Below are 24,207 nucleotides of genomic sequence, written 5' to 3'. Positions count from 1 at the left end.
AGTAACAAACTGATTTTGCCAGTTCTCTTTCTCTGACTGGTTTTGAAGTATGCCTGGAGTTCAAACATATAGCAAAGATATTAAACAGCACATCCCAGCAGTGAAACGTGGATTCAATGAGAGCTTCTAGGATTAACATGGGGTATGAAACATTCTTGCATGGTCACTGCAAGTGCTGCTCTGCAGAGTACTTTGGTTAGATGGATTCTGATTCTAAGAAATCTAATTTAGTTTTTTAGTTTTGTAGTTTACTTCTAGGGGACCTTTATTTACTTTTAATTGAGAAATTTAGTTTTAGTGTTTGTGTGCTCAAACCCTTAAACAGAGCTAGATAGAAGAGAACTTGTGTCAGAGTGAGAAAATCATGGTGGAGAATAAAAATCACTTTACTCCATTCTTCAAAGTAACCTCAAGGCCAATCTCAAACTTTTTGTGCTGTTGGGGTAAGTTTTGCTTATTTTTAGTTTCAGAGTAACGATACCAGTGTCACTAAGAGACACACTTGCAGCCATTATATAAGGTAGAAATTAATGAAAATTCTTAAGAAAGCACGTAATCCAGCAGGATTACTCCATCTAGTCCACCGCCCCCTACAGTGAGCAGGGACATCTTCAACTAGATCAGGTTGCTCAGAGCCCCGTCCAACCTGACCTTGAAGGTTTCCAGGGATGGGGCACCCACCGCCTCTCTGGGCAACCTGTGTTTTACCACCCTCAGCGTAAAAAATTTCTTCCTTATAGCTAGGCTAAATCTTCCCTCTTTTAGTTTATAACTATTACCCCTTGTCCTGTCAGTACAGGCCCTGCTAAAAAGTTTGTCCCCATCTTCCTTCTCAGCCCCCTTTAAGTATTGAAAGGCTGCAATAAGGTCTCCCCGAAGCCTTCTCCTCTCCAGGTTGAATACCCCCAACTCTCTCAGCCTTTCTTCATAGGAGAGGTGTTCCATCCCTCTGATCATTTTTGTGGCCCTCTTCTGGACCCGCTCCAACAGGTCCGTGTCTTTCTTATGCTGAGGGCTCCAGAGCTGGACACAGTACTCCAGGTGGGGTCTCACCAGAGCAGAGGGGCAGGATCACCTCCCTCGACCTGCTGGCCACGCTGCTTTTGAGGCAGCCCCGGATACGGTTGGTTTATAAATGTGGTTTAGGCTGTGTTATTCCTTGGAAATGACTACATTCCTCTAAATGAGGAGAGCTCATGTGAAATTGTCTCTCCTCTTACATTTACAAACTGGTGATCCGCAGAGATGTCAATTAAACATCATAATGCTTGAATAAAAGCAGGAAGAAAAAAGAACTCACCCAGTGATGTTCTGGCTGGAACTGCATCCTTATTAATCCAGAAAGAGACCCAGGACAACACAACAATAAGTGTGCAGGGAATGTAGGTCTGAATAGTGAAATAACCCATTCTCCTGCTCAGGTTAAAGTAAACAGACATGACTACATAGTCTCCTGTAAAATAAAAGCACACTGAGATGGAATAATATGTTAAAAACCCAACATAGAATTTCTATATAATAGCTAGGGTTTTCCTATTCTGTGTCTGGGGTATATATATTAAACGGATTCACCAGATATACTGATGGCAAATACATGCATACCTCTTCAACACTGGTATAGCTCAAAAACTGGTGGATTTTCCACACTATGAAAGTAAACAGTCTTGCAGGCTCACTTAGGTAATTTGTACTTTAAGATTTCAAGGGTAACATCCCTTACACAGCACAGCAGGCTTCTTTCTGCCCAAGTCATTCCTCATAACTTGCAAATGCCTGGTACTTACAGCAACTGAGTGTTAGTGGTCCAGCAAACCTCCAGTCACTGTGCTGTCCCTGTTAGCATGCTCTCAGCTCTGCTCTCAAATAATGCATGCTTTCAGATGTACTTTCTAAATTACTCATGTTCTCAACTATTCTTCAGGGCTAGGCTGTGTCAATAATTAATTTTTTATTTGCCTGCGTATCTTCTGTTGTATTATCTCATCTAAAAGGATTTGAACCCACATCTCCTAAGTGCCCAAAAAAGCCAGACTACATGTTACTCTGGTGTGTGTAACACATCATCCCCATTCAATAGTTTTGTGATTCTTTTTCCAGGTTTTTTCCCCTCTCAAACTATTAAGTAGATTCCATCTGGATTCAGGAACACAGCAAAGCTTCAGTTTTTGATGTATTTTTTCTAAACTAAAAGAACCCCTAGTTCTCATCTTTACTTCAGATTACAACACTCCTGGGAAATCTTGATTGCAAAAGAACTACAGAACCCCAGGCTACAAAAGACTTCATTGCAATTCAGTGAAATGCAGTCCAGAGAAGTCTCAAACTGAAACAGAATAGGATTTGCAAATTTAGAATGAGATAGTTTTCTAGCATTATCAAAGAGGCTCTGTGGCTAATGTGTATTCTGCTTAGATCAGTACCTTTAGTTAACACTGAGTTCTCTGTTTTCAGGCATAATTAAAATTTTAATCTCCCCCAGAATAATCCCTTTGAACCTGGTCACAGAAGAAACTTCAGAGATCATTTTTCGGCTGGTGCTTCTTTGTTATATTATTTTTTTCAATGTGAATGTCCATATCCCAGGGATTAACTGGTTTGAATTTAATTATATTATGTTATAATTAAACTAAAAACTTAAAAAACAATTATGTGTGTGTGGTTTACAAGGAGATATGGCTGAATATGAACAACCAACTTTAATAACTACAGTCTGATTATCCCCTTAATTCACAGACAAGTTTGCATTATATGTGTATGTCCTTCATATACCAAAAAACCCCCAAACCCAAAAAACCACCACTGATCAGGAAGACTGTAAAACTGAAGCCATAAAATTATGGTATGACTCATTCTTCATCTCTCTGGTTCACGTATTAACTTCCTGAGATGTGATTATTTTGTCAATTTTGGGAATTGACTTTTTTATTCATTCACCTTCATATATGCTATTAATAGCATTGGTATTTCAAAATTGAAATATATACTATGGTAGAGACTACTTTAAGCAGTAGCTCTATTACTTCCATGCAAACAGTTTTAAAGAGAAGGCTGTTTTCATGCTCAGTGTTGTTAATTACTTTAATGAGACAAAAAATTACCAGAAGAGATGAAATATAAACCTGAACATAGATGAGAACATAAAAAGGTACAAAAGATTAACTCAGAAGTGAAATTTCAGATGTTTTTTCTTACTGTTATTGCTTCTTTTTCTGAAGCTGCAACTGCTATAGACTCTTTTGGAGTAGCTGAACAGATATATTAGATCCTAGGTAACTACTTTCTCCGTATTTTTTGTCCTGTACTTGGACAGGTCTTTTTGCCCAACTGTTTTGGTAGTTCTAGCACTCTTGCCTTGTAGGATCTTTTATTCAAAAGAACAGAAAATATCAGAAACTAGTACACAAGCCAGCACTTTCTTACAGGTATTGGAGTCAAATCCAAAACTCAACACCTGTGCTGAGAAAACAAAAAGATAAATCCAGATGACCTAGACAAAGGCATACTGCAAAGACTTCATGCATTGTCCTTGTTCAATAACAGTGTATGCAAACCAAGCCAAATGGTGGTGTGGATAACATGAATATACATATATGTGTATATAGGGAGAGCAGCCTCAGTCCTTCCATTTTATAGACCGTTTCCACATATATTGTTTTATTGTGTTTTTTGTAGAAAGCTTGGTGGTGATCATCTGGTCTCCATGGAGACTTTTTTGGACTTTTCTCTTAATGCAAGGAGTGTTTTTTATGCAGAAAACTATTACAGTAATATTTTTACAATATTTTATGCATAATTTAAAAATATAAATATTTTTTGTTCAAAATGTAGTGCATAAGAGCTTTTAAAATGTTAAGTAACATAAGGGCCTCGGTCTGTTCAGCAGCAATGAAACACTACTTTGAATTCTCTGTCACCTCAAAGATACACTTCAGAGGACAATCCATTTCCATAGAGCAACAGCGACGTCCTGTCACAGAGCATTTGCTACACAAACTGGAGACATTCCATGTGGAAGTGTTTTATATCTAATTGAACACAATTCCCTCTGCCTTTTTTTTTTTTTTTAATACTGGGCTTCTTAACCAATTATGTTTAGAAGTAGCATATCTCTGCTAACATGTTCCAAAAAGTTAAAAACTGATGTAATTGCTCTAGATTTTTTCAACCCTCATAAATGTTATTGCACCTTCCTTTATGCAAAGACTTTCTTTCCTAATGGATATATGTGTAAAAAAAATCCAAACCACTCCAGAATTATATCCATAGGAAACAGTGTATCAGCTCCTGATATTTATAGACAAAGTCCACAGAATTATTCTGGCAGACCTTATTTCTCATGCCTTGTAGAATTGGAAACATTTTACTGAAAGCTCAAGGAAATAAGAGACCATATATACTTTATATGGGCTTTAAAGTTTCTACTAATGGAGAAGTTAAACCAGAGGAAGTAAAAACTTCAGTGTCAACTATAACTCGCCAGGCAGTGTGGAGTTGACCAGTCTGAAGAATCATTCCAGGATGCATAAATTCTTTTAAATTACACGTTGCTTTCTAATTTGAAAGCCTGCTGGTGCTGCAGACACTGTTGCATTGTGGAGTAAATTCCACTATTTCAGAGAATCTTACTAAAGGAAGGAATAATGTTAATACCACAGAGAGGGGTCTTGTTTATTTCTTAGCTTGCTTGGTTGGGATTTTTGGGAAGTGGGATGTACTGATGATTTTTTTCAAGATAAGAGTGAGAATAATAACTATAAGTTAGGAAATACCAAGACAAGGCAGGCCAATAATTCCGTAATGTATTGAATATCTCTTCTAGCCTTGAAGTCATATGAACAATGTAAATAAAGCATTAAGGAAAACAGCACTAAGTGGTGGGATGATCCAGAGAAGCATCTTGCTGGTATTGCCTAGTTTACGTAAGTGATGTTGGAATGATATAATAGCAGGCCTTCTGAGATTTTAAATAAAAAAAGTACTCTGAGCATACAAATTCATGCAAGACCAAAGATGTGCAATTTAGGACCTAGTATCAGTTGTCATAACACGTACATCCAAAATGTAAAATGCATTAAGTCCTCTGTGGAACATGGGCTTGACAGTACTTTGCTTTAATCACACCTTTCATGATGGAATCTTGCCCCAGCCCTGGTTTTATCCACGTTTGTTTTTTCTGACTCTATTCATGGACTTCTCTGCTCTTCAGCTGGGACCAGCTTAAATACTCTGTTATTTTCAGATTATCTCTGTGCCTGAGGTGATTTTTCACTCCTGGTGTGATGCCTGCATGAAGCTGTTAAACTAAGACATTATTTTAGTAAAAAATGGCCAGACTCAATCCTTAGCACAGTGTCATTCATTAGCCCTCACTTGGCAAATTGATAATCTTTTCATTATTGCTTCATCCTCTTTCCCTGAGCTCTGGCTCTTGTTTATCCAATATTGTCTACTGCAGCAAGAAAGCCTCTCAGACTGCTGGATTGCTGTTTGGAGGGCTAATATACTTTTGGATTTTTCTAGAAATGAATGATAAAGCAACCTGGCAGTATCTTTGTAAGACAACATACTTAAGTACTTAACATTTGGTACCCTAATTAGAAGATTTTGGATTACTTAGCCTTTCACCAGAGACCTTACAGTCCTGCCGCCCATTCTAAGGTATATATAAGTATTACATATGTCTAGAAAATAATACCTAGATAATTTTCAATTTTTAAAGAAATACAAAATTTCCCTGGAAAAAAATAATCTTGTTACATTGAAGAGCATAATAAGTCATCCTTAATATATTTAGACCTCATCTCTCTCTCTCTCTCTCTGTATGAATATATGTGTTTCTCCTATTCCTCTGTATTCATGTATGTTTGTATATATAGATATATAGATAGACATAGTCTTCTTCGTCTGAAGATATGATAACCAGTTGATCAGTTTCTTCAGTGACATATATTTAAACCAGAATGCAGTCCCTCGGGAAAATGCTATCCATGTCATGTATATCCTCATGTAAAAATATCATGTTTTTTACTAAATGCATATTCCTGCCAATTATGTTTGGAAGATCATGAGACACAGGGCAGGGTTCTGACTTCAGCCAAAGCATCTTCATGTTGCTACTCTGAATGGGAAGTTGAAGATTTCTCTTTGTGGCAATAATCCCTGCTACACACAGAGAAAGTGCATGGGCCTTATGTCACTTCTAGAGTAGGAGATATTTTGAAAAGGAGATGCAAACCCAAAGGAAAGCTCCTCCTACCATACACTTGTGTGATATAGTAATTTGAATACCAGGATTCAGGCTCTGTTAGACAGTAAGGGAAGTGAATTCCTGATTTGAGGAACCATCTGTGCATATGTCCTGGCCTAAGTCCCAAAGGTTCAATAGAAGGAATTAGTCATGCCAGGGAAGCATAGCCAGGGGAAATGTACACTGCACTTAACTGATTTAATCAGCACAGTGGGTATGATCCTTCATTGCTTCCTGGTTGTGGAATCATTTATACCTGTGCGAAGTGAATACCCATTTGTACTCTCTTTATGCATGTTTAAGTGACTGTGCAAAGTGTAAGGTACTGGGGAAACAAGCCTCTAATTTGTACTCAGAAGTGATTTGGAAGCTAGTACAAATGCTAGAGAAAAGAACAGCTTTCTAACATCACAGGAAATTGGTGTCTTAATTATAGTTCACGTAGCAACATTTATAGCTGAGATTGTCTCACACTTACTATTATAAGATTCTGTTTTCTGTTGTTTAAAAAACTGCTAGATTTAAATTATTAAAAGAACTGCAGAGGAGCTTCAAAAATTATATGTTGGCCACCTGGTCAAGTTATTTGTATGTGTCATTTCAGTTCTTTCTCATAGACAGTTTTGGAGTGGAGAAAATTCAGTGTTTCATTTCTGTTAAATATATGCAGTTTTGAACAGGAAAATTCAATTGGGTGGAGGGCTGGCCTTTTTACATGTTGGCATTTCTGTGAAAATCTTTCATGGCTAAGTTAAAAGTTTTGGAAAACAACCAATGTGTGCATAGACATGTGTCCATAAACATAAGAAGTTTTTTGAGAGTTGATAAGATGACTTTATTCTGACTAGCACCATGCTATCTCTTTTTCTTACAAAGCTATGCACCACTCTGAAGGACACAGCAAAAACAGATGAATGGTAGAGGTGGCTCTGTTCTTCTCAAATTTTACGTGTTCCATTATACAGTCCACTACTTAAAAATCTCCAGAATTTCTCTGTGTGCTGAACGTATACAGCATGTGAGCTCCTCACCTTATGCTGACTCCATGGTGTCAGAGAGCTTCATTGTAGAGCTCTTCTCCCCCAGGAACTGGATGTGTTCTATCCCAGGGTCTGAACAGGATTTTCCTTGACTAGTTAGTTACCTTAAATATTTTTGCCAGTGTTTAGTAGTATGAAAATCAATGTGTGTTTTAGTAATTCTGATAATGTTTATAATTTAGTGCTTTTTATGCCTAAAATTGAAAAATCTGTGAAGAAAATAAATTATTTAGGAGAATATTGATGATGAATCAATAACTGGCAGAAAAGCGCTACCAAGTATCTTTATTATATCTTTTTAAATCTTGAAGTTTTCCTCTACTAGATGGATTTGTGAAATTGCTGAGGAAAAAAAAAAAAAGACAGGAGAAGAGTAACATATGAGCCAAACTCTCCCAAAATTTCAGGCTGTCATTTGTTCTTTAAGGACTGATCAAATGACTAGCAACTAGGATTAACATAGGTCACTGTTTATATGGTAACTTATAGGCACAATTTTGTTAAGGTGGCCAACAGCAGCCACATGGTTCATACAGTCCCAGACATGCACCAGCTGTCCAGATTTCCAGTGGGTTTTTCTCTCCTAATTTTACACAGAAACCATACAGAAAAGAGCAAGAACTTTTAAAAGATTTGTTTAGAAAACCATATGAAAATATAGATAGAAATGGAACTTTTCTCAAAATTAACTCATATAAAAATGTACATAAATAAATGACTTGTTTATATATGGGAAACCCTATCCAGTTCATCTTTCTGCATGGAGTATATATAGGAAAAAAGCAAATAAAAAAAATTATGCCACAGGAGGGCACTGTCACCTCAGAATAGAAATGAGAAACGATTGCAAGTCTGCCAGTGGAAAACCGAATCTTAAAAATTTCTAATTATTCTTCCTATTGAGTGTTTATACAAACACTCAGATAACATAACTGACTTCTATGGCTCTGTTAATAGAGGAGGACTTGTAAGAACTAAACTGACTTTTGTATGATAGAAATATTACCAAAGTAACATCACTTTTGTGCTACAAGTAATGAGTATAAACTGCATAAATTGTTAATGAACAACTGTGGCAGCAGAATTTATCTTCTTTTCCTCATAAATAACTAATAGAAACATTCTTGTTTTCTTTCTCTTTTACTGTTAACATGGCCAACAGTCTCATTTTCTGTTAGGCAGAGATTACAGCTAGCACTGTTGTTTTGTTTTTTAAAAGAATGAACAGGTAAATAGTAGTTGAGTGGAAAATATGTTACCTTGGTTTTAGTCATGGTACATGGAAATACTATTAAAACAGTAACATATGATTTCTATAAATACCTCCTTTAAGGTAGGAGCTTTGTTGTAAGTTCATTGTCATCAGTGCTCTAAGTAAACTCTCACTCTGAATTAATTGTATTTAAAAAAAAAAAGACACTCATGATGAATTTAAAAAAAAGTTTTAAAAAATGTTTAAAATATTTTAACAGAAATGAAAGGCTTTAATCATTGACCAGTTTGTTTCATGATGTACCCACACATAAAACAAGATGATCCCAGGCCCAAAGGTTATATTGGCTAAGTCTGCAATATTCAGATTTCTAGAACATGTGAAAAACATGTTATTTTTCTAGAGCTGGCATTATTGCATCTTTCTGTGTATTAGTTCAGTGTCTTACATTTCTGGGCTGGAGCTACATACCCAAATCCTACCAAATCCAGATGAACTTCTAATGCTCTCTAGCTCTTAAAATGCCAACCTACTAGACCAGTACTGACTGTAAAAATAATAGCAAATGGGACCAAAAGGACCCTAAATGCATCCTTCTTCTTTAAAAAAGAGTCAGACTTGGTGCCATTTTTATACAGATATTCTGTAATAATAAATAATAAATAGTTGGTAAGCTTGTGGGGCATTGCCTGTAAAACAACCAATTTCCTTGACATTGTGTGCCCTTCTTCCACCTCTGGCACGCTGGAGGGCAGCAGGGTTACTGAAAAACTGCTGCAAGTGGAGAAATAAAATAAAAAAAAAAAAAAGAATGGTAAAATATGGACAAAGCCTTTTCTCTTTCATGTCAAAACAGGTGATGGTACCAGAGCTTTGGTGTATGTTCTGCTCAGCAGTGGCTGGATGCAGATTACTGCCCCCAGGAAAAGCAGGAAAAGGGGAGAATGGGAGATGGAGTCAGACCTCTCTCTCCTAAATCAGGCCAGTGTCAGACATTGGACTACATTGTACAGTGCAGTTCTAATCTAGGATGAAAAAAATCATCAAAATAGTTTGATTGGTGTATTTGTCCTGATGCATCTTCATTTGGCTTTTGTCCCCATCTCTTTTCTTGCCTTGACAGGGTCTGTATTTGGAATTCTGCTGGCATTTACTCTCTTGGTGAGGGTACTGAGTCAGCCTGAAAATGTGATTGTGTGAGATGTCTTGCACTGTTAAAGTGGTATAAGGAAAACATAATATTTTTTCTGAACATACAATTTTCTATAAGGATTCAGATTTAACCTATTCAAATTATTGTCTTATATAAAACCTAAAGTGACCTATTTTTCATGTTTTTTTTCTTCTTCCAACAGATCAGAAAGTTCCTAAGTCTGTCCAGTTCAGTACTAATGAAACAGTACTTCTAAAATTTGTCATTTATCACATGAAGAGATGATATTAGCTCCTCCAATGCAATATGTTTTTTATATATATCACAGGAAAATAATTTCGGCTGAAGTATTTGATCACTGGGCACATGAGTGAATTTTCATAAAGATAGGACAGAAATTTGATCACAGTGCTGATCATAAGCTGATATTTATGAGATTTATTGGTGTCCACAGCCAGAAATGAAAAGTCTGGGGAAAAGGCAAAATCAGAAAGAACACTGTCCCGTAGATATCTGACCATGAGACCTTCTCATTATCTCATTCTTTGCCAAATGCCCTTTTCATTGTTTCTGTCCTTCACAGTTTTTTGTTCTTTCATTGACTCATTTTTAGACTGCATAAGGGCCAGACAATTTAAAAAAATAATTAAGTCTCTTCCTTTTCAAAAATGCTCAACTATTTCTTTCCCTCTGAGGTTTAGCAGCAAAATACCACTATTGTGTCATAGCGAAGTCATGATGTGAAATAAAATACAGTGAATGTTTAAACTTTAGGGCAAAGAAAGAAAGACAATCTGCCATAGCATTGTAGATATTTGCTTGTGGCAGACTTGAAGCACTTGGAAGCGGTGCCATTCTCTACCCGACTGTGGGCACTTGCTCTGTCTGGGCATTACATAAAGAATGGGGCGATTCATGGTCATTGCTGATACAGCACAGCAACTGTACTAAGTGATTTCACCCCAATTCTAAATATCCATTTTGAATCCGTGATTATAGCTTGATTATGTAATGAGGTAAAACAATATTAAGACTTTGAAAAAGCTTGCACTGTAGTCCACTTATATAAGATTATGTCTGGGATTCAGATAGCTGCAAACCTGGTTTTCAATCTACATTCCAAAGGATGAATTGTAACCACATTGCACAGCAGGGCAGAGGGCAGGGGATGGGAGGAGATTTTATCTTTTTTTTTTTCTGTTTTTAAAGAGTAACGTGTATGTTTGTGTGTGAAAGTGTCTGACATCAAACGCCTTGATTTCCTGCAGGAGCAGGGAGAAGAGAACAGGAATTAGTTTATGTTTGTGTGAAATGACAACCCCAGCTGATGAAACTCCTGCAAAATGAGATGAATCATTACAACCATCCAAGCAAATGAAATTTCTTTATGTATGACATGACTTTCTGCTTGACAGTTCTGGATTTTATTTGGTCCTTGGCCACTCATTTCACTTGAAGTGCTGTTTTCTCAGTTCATTTGACAGAATGTGTTCCACTTCTCATTAGTTTCTAATTATAGGAGGAAAAATGTAATGACACTAGACAGTAATTAAAATCTATTACTGTTGTTCCCACCTTCCCTTTGAATTCACAGAGACAAGATTCACCCTAAGAAATTTTGTTGCTGAAAAATGTCAGTATGTGGAAATGCATTGAGGGATTGAAGGTAAACTTAGGTGTGTGTGTGTTTCTAAGGTTCCATCTGTGAATACTAGAAGTTCAAAGGGAAAATGAAGGTTACTGACCCTAAATATTTACATATGTTTTTTTTCTAGTTTGGGGCATAATTACAAAAAACTGATCTTTTTTGTTTGTTTTTGAAGGCTGCTAAGCTACTACACTGGCATTTGGCAAACACAGGAGGATTTTTAGTGTGCAGGATTAGTGTTCAGATGTGGCAGCAGCACGATGTAACGGTTGCAACTGCTGTGAGTGAACCATTATGCTCCAGTGTGTAAATAATCTGCAAATTATAGAACCTTCTGCTCCCTTTCCCATTCCCCTCCCACCTAGAAAGCATCAACCCAGGATGAAAGCTCAGCATCTCATCTCTGAATGGTTAGGCGTGGTTAGGTTTCTAAATAACCTGTTTGACTTACTGTGATAGAAAATTGGAACAGATAGATGAGAAAATGTGAAGATGACAGAAATCTCAAGTAACGTGAGAAAGTAGAGCGCCACAATTTCCAGGCAACACAACCAGCTGGGGGGCTGTTCTGTCAGAAATCTTGCTGTGCCTGACACAGTCAGGCATCCTGTGTCCTTGGCTCTTTTGGATGTCTGGTGGTTTTCTGAATACCTAAGGAAAAACTGTCTGCTTCAAAAAAAATTACACATCTATAGTTAAGGGCTCCGTGCATGTTTAAAGTAATGACTTGATTAATTTTGAATATTTGACCTATTAACATTATAATAATAAAGGTTTTGAGATACGGTGAAATCACCAATGTGAGCAAATAAGAAATATGTTTCATTATATTTCATTCATTTCAATGTGTCCAGATGGTATACCCACTTCCTGGCTACATCTAACCCTGCCTGCTCTTACATACAGGAGGAATTGGAAATAACTGGTTTGTTTCCATACTTCAAAGCATGAAGTACACCGCATCCCTGGTACTTTAGATCAAACACACTATCAGGATTATGAAACAGCATGAAATAAGAATTGTCAAAGCTATGTAAATTTTATCCTGCTGAAATTTTCAGCAGTTTGCATCAAGGAAAAAAGCACAAAATGATGGCTGTTTTTGTTTTACAGGGGTGGTAAAGCACAACATTTATACTTTATCATGGGTCTACATATTTAGACTTCCTAGACAACTGTGCAAAGGATTTGAGTGTAAAGGGAGTGTGGGCAACTCCAGGGGTAATAAGATAAATGTAAGATGTAAAAATGTGAATGAAGTTAAAGGTGGCACTTTGAGGCCTAGGTTAAAAACTGCTAACATTAAGTAACCAAAAAAACAAAGTTAAAAGCAAATAGTCAATCAAAAGGGACAGACAGCTCCCAAAGGGAGTCAGATCTTAGGTGGACTAATTCGCTTTATGGTGTCATCTCAGCTAATCTGATATTAGACATCAAGGCTCTGTTTGTGGTCAATGGATGAGTTTGTGGACAGAACTGCTCCCATACTGTCTGAACAACACACATGCCATCTATATATTCTACTGTAGGCTTCCGAAAATTTCAGAAGTGGTTGAAAATTAGATACAGGCCTGTTTGGTGAATGCCACAATAGAAGAAAAGAAAGTATTTAATATTTTTGCTCTAAATAACAACAGACCTACAGACATGTTAGAAAACTCCCTTGAAATTAGTACTGTTTAACGAGCTTTGTGCATGTCCTGGATGCTGAAATGACTGCACAGGACTAATGCAGTTCATAAAACTCCACTTCTCAGATTTGCTTTTACATCTTTATAAATTGTCTTGCATGGCAAAGGTCATTCTGGAATTCCTCTGAAAGCTTTTCATTCTGAGAGAAGAGGAATTTGAGGATACAGTACATTTAATCTTTGATCTTGATGTTTCCAGTTATTTTCAGAGCCAGGAGCCAGTATTACATAACCTGGGGCTGCAATAAAACTTGATGTTTTCTTCTACTTCCTCTCCAGAGGAGAGAAGGCATGACTGCATGGAGGCGATGTTCTGCAGGGGAGCTACAGATTTCACAGATTCATTCTGTCTGAACCCCCCAGCAGAAGAAATATTTAGACAAGAAAGTATCCCTTGAACACCAGCATCTTGCTTCCACTGAATGCACAGGGAGATTGCTGGAAAGACAGTACCATAAACAAAGAGCCCGAGGGATGCTGGGAGGAGTACAACATTCTTTATTGCTCAACTCCCAGCACTATTTTTTTTTTTTCCTTAGGAGTTCAATTGCAATTATTTTTGGCTTCCTTTAAATATTTGAGAAGATTTCATCAGCAAATATTTAGTTTTAAACCCCCAGGAAACCAATCTAAGTAACTAAGAAAAGACTAAAACTCACCCGGGTATGAGATCCTGGAAGGCAAAACATCAAGGAGCAAAAGTAGTACAGATCAAACCCAACTTTCTTCAGAGCTCAGTGTGATCAGCTACCAAATGTCATCAGCTTCAGAGAGCTAGGGCAGCTCAGTAATAAAAGAAGATGACTTTGAGCACAAGAACCCAACAAAGATACATAGTAAAGGGTAAATTGGCTTGTTGGTAAACAACATAGCCCAAAAATGTCTCAAAGAAGCAGCGTGGATTATTGATTAGGACACTGAAGCAGCAGGCAAGATATCTCTGGTCTAGTCCCAGCTCTCTCACTGAACAGCTGTAGAACTGTAGGACAGCTATTTCTCTTCTCTCAACCCATCTTTCCTCCCATGGAGGTTCTTTGGAACATGTGCACACTATGTGCTTCAACAACATCTGGCAGATTCTGCTCTAAACTTACATGGAAGTATTTAATGGGTGTGGTTGAAAAATAAAAAAAATAATATTTTATGTAATTACATTATGTTTATGATTTATATTTATACTTATATAATAATTTTTCTTTGGCTTCTTACACAAAAGAAAACTCAAAAATATTTTATTATTATTGTTCTGTTTCTGTTGATACAAAAAAGTACCAATGTAAGCGTGGTCATGCAAAGAAGCAAAATAAAATAAACTCACAAATATTCCTATTTAAAATCAGAGCCCGTAATCAGTGCTATAAGGATTGGTCTGAAACTTTCTGCATTTTTCCAAACATTTTTTCCTTAAAATACAAAGAAAAAACCAAACTTCATTCAGTTTTGTCATGTTCATGTCTTGCCATGTTTCTGGGTTGCCAGAATAAAGCAGGCTGTATGCTTTGAAAAAGTTCTTTATACAACATGGAAACAAGGTGACACCTATAGATGATAAGAAGATTCAGAAAATGGAATTTTGGAAAAGAATAAAAACCCTCATGCACTGGGGCCTAAAAAAAAAAAAGGATATTAAAGGTGACACATGCATGAGTGTTAGATTATTTCATTGTCGTCTAGGATTGGACCCCTGCACCTTCCACTGCAAAACTTGTCTGTATTGAGAATCTGGCTAACCACTAAATGATATGGGTTCTTGAATGATTATGGTAATTCTGAACTTCCTGATACTCCTGATTCTTACAGGATACCCCTATGTAGTTGAAGTTCATTTAGTAGTTAATTAAAATGTAAGTAAGTGCATAAACCAGGTAGTGATTATGCTATTGAGAGAGACAGTCCACAATTTTCTCTTTCTTTTATCAATGACAGACACAGCTGGCAGCAATACATAAGTGCATTTTAAACTTCTGTTATTTGCCTCTGTTGAATATTGACTTAAAATGAAATTACATAGCAAAAGATAATTCTGTTTCTTAAAAATTCATGGTTTTATCATAAAGGCTTTCAATGTTGAAAAGCTTGCAGAATTCTGCAGGGAATCTTCCCAATCAGCATTCCACTTCTACTTGTTGATGTATTAAGTTCTTCAGAAACCTGTTGTTTACCCAGATACACAGGTGGGAAGAGAGGATGTTCACACACCTTGTTAAACTGAGTTCTAATGCTAACTTCTTGTTTAAGATTTACTAGTACTTGTGTAGGAATTCCAGTGCATATCTTAGTATCCATCTGCATTAGCAGATGAACATGTAAATTGGTTGCACCAGGAGGATTTGCTGTTTGAATGAGTCTTGAACATGTTTGTGTATCATACGTAAGGGGAAAGGAAGAAGGGTGAAGAACGATACACTTTTTGTAACTATTTGTGAAGTTTTAGTATTCATTGATTTTTTTAATTCTTTTTTTTAAATAATAATAGTGAATACCATGGTAAACTCACTATCTGTATGTAGCAATGTACGGTCCGTTTGTATACTAGGAAAGTGAGCCCTGTGCTCCTTCTGCTAATGTTGTGTGACACCTTTCTGAACCTGCAGCCAAATGTAGCTGCTGTCAGGGTTCCCAGCATCAGTACTTCTCATTTATGGTCTAGGTAATTTTTCGTTTCTACTTCTAATGCCATGTTACTGTTTACGAATGGAATGATCACTTTTTTTGAGACGTGGGCATTGGTAAAATGACCCTTAGAAACAGTTGCCTGACAGAAGTACTGGTTTCTTAGACCATCAAGTACAAGGAAGCTTCCCACCTATGCCTGTAACCTATAAAGCTACTTCAGTTTTGAGTCCCTCCGCCAGATGTTTTACAGTGACAATAGTGATAGGTCTATGTAGATTGTGTTAGGGTCTTTTTAAAGGTGGATGAAAATGTACTTGTGGTTTTCCTCTAATTGTTAATATGTGGCTGCCTAGAATTGAAGCTGAGATAGTTGCATTTAACTTCTACAAATAAGTTGAGTTCAGCTGCATTTAACTCTCACAAATAAAATCAGGAATTAAAATAACCCATGGTTAGTCCATGCTCAGAGTTTGGTCATTCTGGAGAGCATATATTTTATTTTGCCAATTTATGCATGTCTGCATATATGTATTTAAGGTTGTTTCATAGGTCCTAACCAGAATTTTGGCTTGTAAAATTCCTCCATAGCAGAGTAAACCCAGTTTGGACTGGTTGGAAGAGCTCCTTTTGACCTAAGAGAATGAGTGCAACTCAAAAGAAATCAGTTTTCTAATCTGAAATATAGGAATCCTGAAAAATGTGCTGTGTTTGGCTATTACAGAGGTCGACATTGCTCAAAAGAACAAAACATTTTTCTTTATCTTGCATGGTCTGTTCAAGGCATGGGAAGAACAGCCTTCTCTGTCTCAGTGAATGTATGTCTGTTGCCTGCCTACTTTCTGAGCAGTACGTGCTGTTTTACACAAGTAGATTCTCTCCCACATGAGCTGTACTTTTCTCCTGCTGTACAAGCAAATGGCTGTATTGGAGCAGGTTACTCCTGTTAATGTACCTTTTTCAGGAAGGTATGCATCTGCCTCAATATAGTTGGTGACTACTAGGATCCAGAGCTCTAGAGTTACAGTTTGCCATGAAATGAGCTTAATAAAGGATCATTTATTTATGTAATATACATGACTTCATGTCATGTATAAGTAAGTATTACATATCAAACTAAGTAATATTTTACATACATGACTATTATATACAGTCATACATACATGACTTTTAAAAACCTTTTAAAATATCATAAATCCTACACACAAAAGCTTAGAATTATTTTCATGAGAAGAACCTGGATCTGTATTTAGCCTCACTTGTTTGAGAGTAACTTTTTTATTGTCAACATTTTGTAAACATCTAAAATTTATTAGAACCCTACTTTAAAACTATAGCATCTAGGCAAGCCATTTACCTCTAAAAACTGTATTTTTACAATGAGAACTGTGAAATAATTTCAGAGACATTTTGTTCCATATTCTTAAGTAGATAAATCTATTATATTGTTGTAAGAGATTGCCAAATTACCTGGAAAAAAGTGCTCCAGAATTCACATCTATGACTATTAAAAATAAGATATTCTGAATCATAGTTGTGGGTTTTTATAACTACTTAGAACAATTTTAAATAAAAATATCACAAATGTATTTGTTTTCCAATTTAAGACATTCCTCTAGAAAAGGCTACTGTGGACTAACGTTTGAGAGGTAAACAGTACCTCATTCTCCTGCTATCCATTTGCCTGAGGATAACGCCTGCTCTGTGTGCAGATTCCAAATTGTTTCTGGTTTCTTAATCATTTTGTCTTGCAGAAGCCAGGTGCAAACCTTCAGCAATGTGCAAATTAATCTTGTTCACAATCACAGCTAACATGTAACAGCAGAAACATCCGCTGGCAAAAGTAGGTGTTGCAAAATAGTCTGAGGTGTGATTGGTGAGGAAATGAAATGGAAAAAACTAGCTCTAATAGAACAGTTATTTATATGCTAAGAAAGGAGATGGCAAATGTTTGGGTGTATTTTTAACCTCTTGAGCTTTCTAGGAGGATATTATTGACATCAGGTAGAAAGTAAAATCATTGGAGGAAAGAAAAAGATTATGTCAAACCCAGAATCTCTTTAGCTATTAGAAGGGGGAAAAATGATTTTTAAAATCAGAGAACAAGAAGAAATAAAGGCACTGAAGCAGAAGGAACTAGGTTATAGTTAAAATAGTAAATAAATGTAGAGTTAAAAAAGTAGATGTCGGAGATAGCGAGAGAGAGAAAAACTATGAAAAATGGCAAACAATGAGATGATGTTCTAAAATTGTACTTAATACCAAGAACAAGAGTAAGACAGGCCACAGGCCTGCATGCAACAGGCCTGAAGGGAAGAACAGAGATGAAGAGGATGCTTAGTTTGAAGATCATGTCTCAGAAGAGACAGCTATGAATCATGAATAATTTATAACCAGTATTGCCATTTGAAGTCAAGCAGATCAAGCTTAGGATGTAAAAAAAATTCTTTAAAGACTACAGATACCATCTTGAAGTTTCAGTTACTGGCTTCACAGGAATAAAGGTAGACCTTCTAGATGTATGTAATCATCCTAGTCCAAATCCTACAAGGTATTTAAATGGCTTGCCCTTTTCAAGAGGAGACCTTTGAAGAACTATTTATTTCTCAAATAGACATATTCAGGATAACGTTCACAGCTACTACAAAACAGGTTCCCCTGGGAGTCTCCATTCCACGTCACAGTGTGAATACCATCACATTGTATGTTTTCAGGCCAGGAAGTGCAACCTCTTAATCTTTTCTTGAAAGTGAGGTTATAACACTGTGAATCCCATGGGTTATGTCTTTTTAAGACTTTCCTCTTTTAACATTTGAAAATGTTATGTCCTGGAAAGCTTTTAAAAATGAACTGGCAATTCTGGATCTGAAACTCTGTGTGGCATACAGAGAAGGATGCATTTGGAGTCCCACAGGACTGTGGTGAGGGAACTGTGGATTGAGCTTTACCACGTAGGCTGGAGTGTACCCTACGCATTGGTGATGTAATATGAAGTCACTGGAAGCTAGATCTGTGTAAGGTCTCCTACACCGTTTTTTAGAAGTTCAGCTGTTGTGTTTGTAACTCCACAGAGAGATAAGGCTGCAACTGGTGCTAGGCACCAGAAAAGGTTAATATGCTCAAAGGAGTCATGCAATGCTTTTTGCATTTATCTTTCTGTGGAGGTTGCTATCATAAAAGACTTAAGGGTTGAGATGATAGGTTGGATGTAGAAATGATGCAATGGTCATTCATATCTTGCAAGTGTAGCTTGTTATAGAGATTCTCTATGAGACAGTCAGTCATGATGTTACCTCAGATGCCATAAGAGAGAAGGATACTCAAAACCCAAGAGGCAAAGCAATAAAATTGCAAGTAATAACTACTTACACCCAACAAATCAATATTTGCTTTGAAGGGGCTCATGAGTTTCCTGAAAGGGATGTGGATATGGAAATGCCATCCAGCTTCCTTCAAGAAACCAACATTCCCACCAGGCAAATGCAGCACTCCTCCTCCACAGCGCTATGCCCAGCAGCAGGCCTCCCTTCTGGTTCAGCTCTGCTGGCCCCATTCCCTAGCAAGCACTTTGCCATTCATATGTACATATGGCAGGTGGGAGAGAAAGAGTAGCCAGAGCCAAGAGAGCATTTAAAATACTTCGGTAGAGTGAAAAAGAGAAGTCAGAGGTTTGTTTTTTTTTTTGTCATGACTTTCAGTTTTTAGCATGGAAATGACAGCAGTGTTCTCAAATTGCATCCCAACAGTTCCCAGCCAGATGAATTTTAAACATTTTATTATTTCAAGAAGTAGACTAAGTTAAAAAAAGATGACTGATGGTAGTTTTGAAAAATACATGTCTTACTGATGTAGTTTCCTCCCTGTTTCTTGATCTTAACAACTCTATGTGAACATCTTTTTAAGCAAAGTGAATGTTTGAAAATGTGAACACAGGTGTAAACAAAGTTCTCCAAGCAACTTTCATTATGGAACAATTTATTTGTTTTTTAGTTGTACTACCGCGAGCTAGCAACCTTGATCTTGGATTAAAATTCCACTATGATAGAAATTATATTTAAAAGAAAAAAAGAGTTTGTAACCCCCAAGTTTGTGTTCCCCAAGTAAGTGAATTATAGAATTACAGCTTTGCCATATCAAAAATAATGGTCCTCATTGCCCTTATCTGAAAGGCTACTTTTTCCTTTAAATTTATTTTTATATTGTATTTTAAGTTTTGTGCATGGGTAGTACCTGTGGCACTGCATTCAGATAGTCATATTAACAATTATCATACATTTATCTTTGATTTTAGCTAGTACAGGTGGAATAAAGCTCCCTCATTTAACTAACCTAGTCTGAAGTGTAGGCTCTATATATGAAGAACTTTAGCTTGGGCTGAATTTCCTCATTTTCAGAGGTGCTAGAGTCAAATATTACTTTAAGAACATTTCTATGTAAAATTTTTGTTCTCAAGTCAGCTAGAGAATCTTCATACAAAAGTTCAGTATATATTAGAAAATTATTCTCTCTTTAATTCCACACATCAAATCCAAACTGTTTACCTGAACTGTGCATAAAATAATTGCCATTTTTCAACCTACAAGTATTAGGCTGAACGCTTCTCAGATTATTTCAGTTCTTTCCTGATTTCAGTTTAATTCCCAATATTGTCATTGGGATATTTTGGCTCATAGAGCTTGAGTCCCACCTGGAGGTTGGAATTACAATGGCTTGTGAAATGTAATTAAAAATGAAAGAAATAATGAATAGCCCTTTTTTATAAGCCACAAAACTGGTACTGTTTAAGCTTTTGTTAAAACTTAGAGAAGCGTATTGCTTTTTATCCTGTTCCTCTAAGAGAAATCAAGGTTATATTATCTCAGGCCCTCCTTGTTTATAATTCTGAAAATATTGATCAATTATAACTATTAAGATAGAAGTTGCAAAGTGTCAAAAAGACAGGTGGAGGGATTTGAAGGACTGTCATGTAACATTACCCTATTGCTTTCCACAACATCAGCCACTCCAAACACTCTTCCTCCCAAGAAAGGTTAAGGCATGAATTTAGTTCTTGTTAGACTCCAGAGAAATGACTTGGAGAACACCTGTGAGAAATGCTTCAGCTGCTGAAAAAGCTTAAATTGGCATTTACATGTTCATTAGATAGTAGGGAATTCTGCCATGAGATGCAAATCTATAAGAAATCAGCCCTTCTGCTCACAGAACTATTCGTTTTTCTTACTTAATTCTCCCTGGCGAAAATCTGTTATCACACCAGGAAACAAAAATCCATTTTAAACTTTTAAGGACGTGGCACTAGGAATGAGGTGGGCCAGAGAGAAAGAGATAAGAGGTAGAGACTTTCTTCCTCCCAACTCATCAACCTCATCAGCACAGCATTATGTTTAGGGGTATGGTTAATTGTAAAGCTACCTAACGAAGAAGAGGTGGGCACCAAACCTGGCAAACTCAGCAGGCGAATGTCTGCTTGTGGTTGCTTTTATATTGACTTGTTTCAGAACATAACTTGAGCTGTGGTAACTATTGCAAGTATAAAATGATTCATCCTCCTGCACAGAATAGGCATTACCACATCTAATAGCATGCCAGCTGGGTTATCCTAGATCAGCTGGCTGGGAGGAAAGGAAGTTCAACATCAAGTCTTAGTTATTACAAAGCCCTGAAATAATGCTACCACAACCAATGGGACTATGTTCTAACACAAATTGCTATACCCTCTGTGGGAGGATACTGTGGTACCTTTCCTCTCTGGGACACTGGTGGGATTTGCTCTTGGCACATAAAATGAACCAGTTTATGAGTTCAGAAAAATGTCATGTTTCCATATTCCAGTATTCAGAGGGTTGATCTTTTCTTCTTTCACTTTTCTTCTCTGACTTATAGAGCCATAATGGGCTTTTAATATTTGCACTGTTTGCTAATAATAAATTGTCCCAGTGAAATTCTTTGCTTTTCTTGTCGACGGAGATACAGTGTCTCTCAGAACTGAAGGATATCATAGATTTCCTATACCTATACTTGAAAGTCTACTTCTTTTTTTCTGCAGTACCGCTAAATCTAGTCATACAGTTTTTAACAATTATTATTTTATAAAATAATAATAGGAAAAAGAAAAGTAATTTCTTTTCTTCCTATTCAATAATATTCTTGTTTTTCCAGGATGACAACAAATGGTGAGAGTTATTCAAGGACTCTTATTTCATAGCTCAAATCCTTAGCACTAGAGCAAACATAGCTGGAGTAACAGTATGCTGTCATGAATTGCCCTGGTTATTGCCACTGCACTTGCACAACCAAAGTTAAGATATGCAGTTCCAAGACATTGCTGTTTCATTTTATGATTTTGCAAGTGGAGAAATCTAATAGCTCTGTTCCAGACCAGTAGTTTGCTACAGTGATGTAAGAAAGGAAATTTTGGTGAACTACAAGGGTGGTTGGAAGTAATCAAACTTGTTTTATTTTGTTTTTAAAAAAATGTTACTGGATAACAGCAGAAAATAATCTAAGAAATCACTACCAGTTCTTTATTGACTGTATATTTTTGTATTTTTCATAACTAGAGAAGGGATGTTAAGTACGGTCAAAGAGTTACTGCTTTCTGTAATTTGAATGGACAGGGTGTGAACACATTTTAGGGCTTTTGGAGGGGGGCAAGGGAAGAGTTGGTTGTGGTTTTGGGTTTGTTTTTTTTTTTAACCTATACACTCACAGAACAAAAGCAACTTTGCATGACTGATTGTTACCTACACATTGTGACTCCTTCTTCAAACTCATATTCTCAAGATTAAAAGAGAAGAAATTGAGCTACGATCAACAAGAACACATTATTTGTGATAGTCTAGTTTTTTGATCATTTTCTCTATTCTTAGAACTATATGCAAGAAAGAACAAATAGCAATTTCCTGACTAGTTTAATGATTGTTTCTAGTCACTAGCATTAAGATACACAAAGGGTGTTGTGGTACTTTACGCATTAAATCTTGGAAAATATTTTAAAATACTCTTAGGTAGGGCATGATACAAGAAAGTATTATTACATAAATTTAATCCTGCAGCTCTTTAGCCTTAATTATGCAGTCTTCTTGAGAGTAGCAAAGAACTCACTTAATAGACTGTATCACTTTTTGAGATAAGTGGCATATTTATAGCTTCTATAATGTACATCAAAATGAGGACGATTATGCCTTGTTTAAAAAGGGCATGCTAAACTACACACAATTTACAATTAAGAATTTGTTTTAACAATAAAAATGAGGGAGTTAATGTTTGTGAAACATAAAATGGTAATGACAAATATTTGAACATTATTACCATGCTTAACATTATGCTACTGTATTCCTCTGTGAGAATGTGTTGTCAACATTATAGGATGGTTTTATGGAATTGTAGATAACGTATCTAAAAATGTAAGTAGAACATTTTATAATCACAAGGTACTGCAGAGAGTTTGTGCATACTGTACACATTTTCATTTAACACCCTAGTCTATTTTCTTTTTGTTTCTCCTATTTTATTTGGTACAAAAAATTAAAAATCAAAGCTCACTGGGAAGGTCTCTTTAAATGTAGTGGCGTTAAATTAGTTTCATTTGCTTTTTACACGGGATATTTGCCTGGATTTGAGTATTAGCTCCCATCAATGCCACCTGACTCGGATACTCTTGTTATGCAGACTTGTATGTCTTACTTCCACTCAGCCTTTCAATTATATCTATTCAAATACAGTGACAACCTCCCCCAACAAAACAGCATCGTAGATAAGTAGGTTACTAAAAATGCTATGTAATGACATGAGATTGAGAAGCTAGAAATTGCACTTGCAAACTGAAGGGATTTAACTGTGTAAGAACAGCCTTAGAGGCATATGTTTATTATTTAGGACGTATATGTGCCCCAGGCAAATCCAAACTTATTTCAAAAGAACTGTCTCTACACTTTACACATCATGAACATTAAGCTGTCATCACCTTCAAACAACCTTAACGAATTTGTTTTTCTCCACTGAAAGAACAGGAAGGTGATGACTAAGGTAAAAAATTTGAAAGAAATTATCTTAAAATCATTGTACTACAAACATATTTTTTGAACACAAAAAGGGTCTAGAAGTGAAACATCAGTGAGGAAATCGACCATCAGTGCTATGCTGATCAATTTACAGGTTACAGAGATTACCTTGTGACTCTACAGCTGAAAGGCTGAAGTGCTCACGAACCCTCCAATTTATCACAGGACTGCTTGAAGTTTAATTATTTAAACAGCACAATTAAAAAAAAAAAATTCTTTAAATCAATAATTTAAACATACTTATTCACTATGAAGAAAACATCTAAAAAATGCTTAATATTCAGATTTATTTTAATGCTAAAATAATTGTGAATATACATTGTTCTTTAACTACTAAGCCATTGTGTCTAATCCTTTTGAACCAAAGATTTCTCGCCACAATTCATTATAATTAGATCTATCTCCAGTTGCAAAGAGTGGAATTACAGTGATTTTTCTCGTGATATTGCACCAGGTTCTGTGAAAATCAGTCAGTGGATGGGGTATGATGATTTCATTACCAAACAGGAATTAAAAAAGGGAGCTGGGATGTTAATATA

The 24,207-nt window shown here is 36.3% G+C and overlaps 1 protein-coding gene across 2 annotated transcripts in view; it reads right to left on the bottom strand.

Annotated features, from left to right (window-relative positions):
• Positions 1-24,207, bottom strand: part of GABRG2 (gamma-aminobutyric acid type A receptor subunit gamma2) — a 72,357-nt gene that overhangs the window by 5,621 nt on the left and 42,529 nt on the right. For both annotated transcript variants that reach the window (XM_076350378.1, XM_076350379.1), the window contains exon 7: positions 1,301-1,453. In XM_076350378.1, coding sequence (XP_076206493.1) covers positions 1,301-1,453 — 153 coding nt within the window. The remainder of the gene's footprint in view (positions 1-1,300; positions 1,454-24,207) is intronic.

The sequence above is a fragment of the Aptenodytes patagonicus genome, chromosome 12 (genome assembly GCF_965638725.1).
Source record: "Aptenodytes patagonicus chromosome 12, bAptPat1.pri.cur, whole genome shotgun sequence".
Lineage (NCBI taxonomy): Eukaryota > Metazoa > Chordata > Aves > Sphenisciformes > Spheniscidae > Aptenodytes > Aptenodytes patagonicus.
Note: the sequence above shows the minus strand (reverse complement) of the source record. Positions and strands in the feature narration are given on the sequence as shown.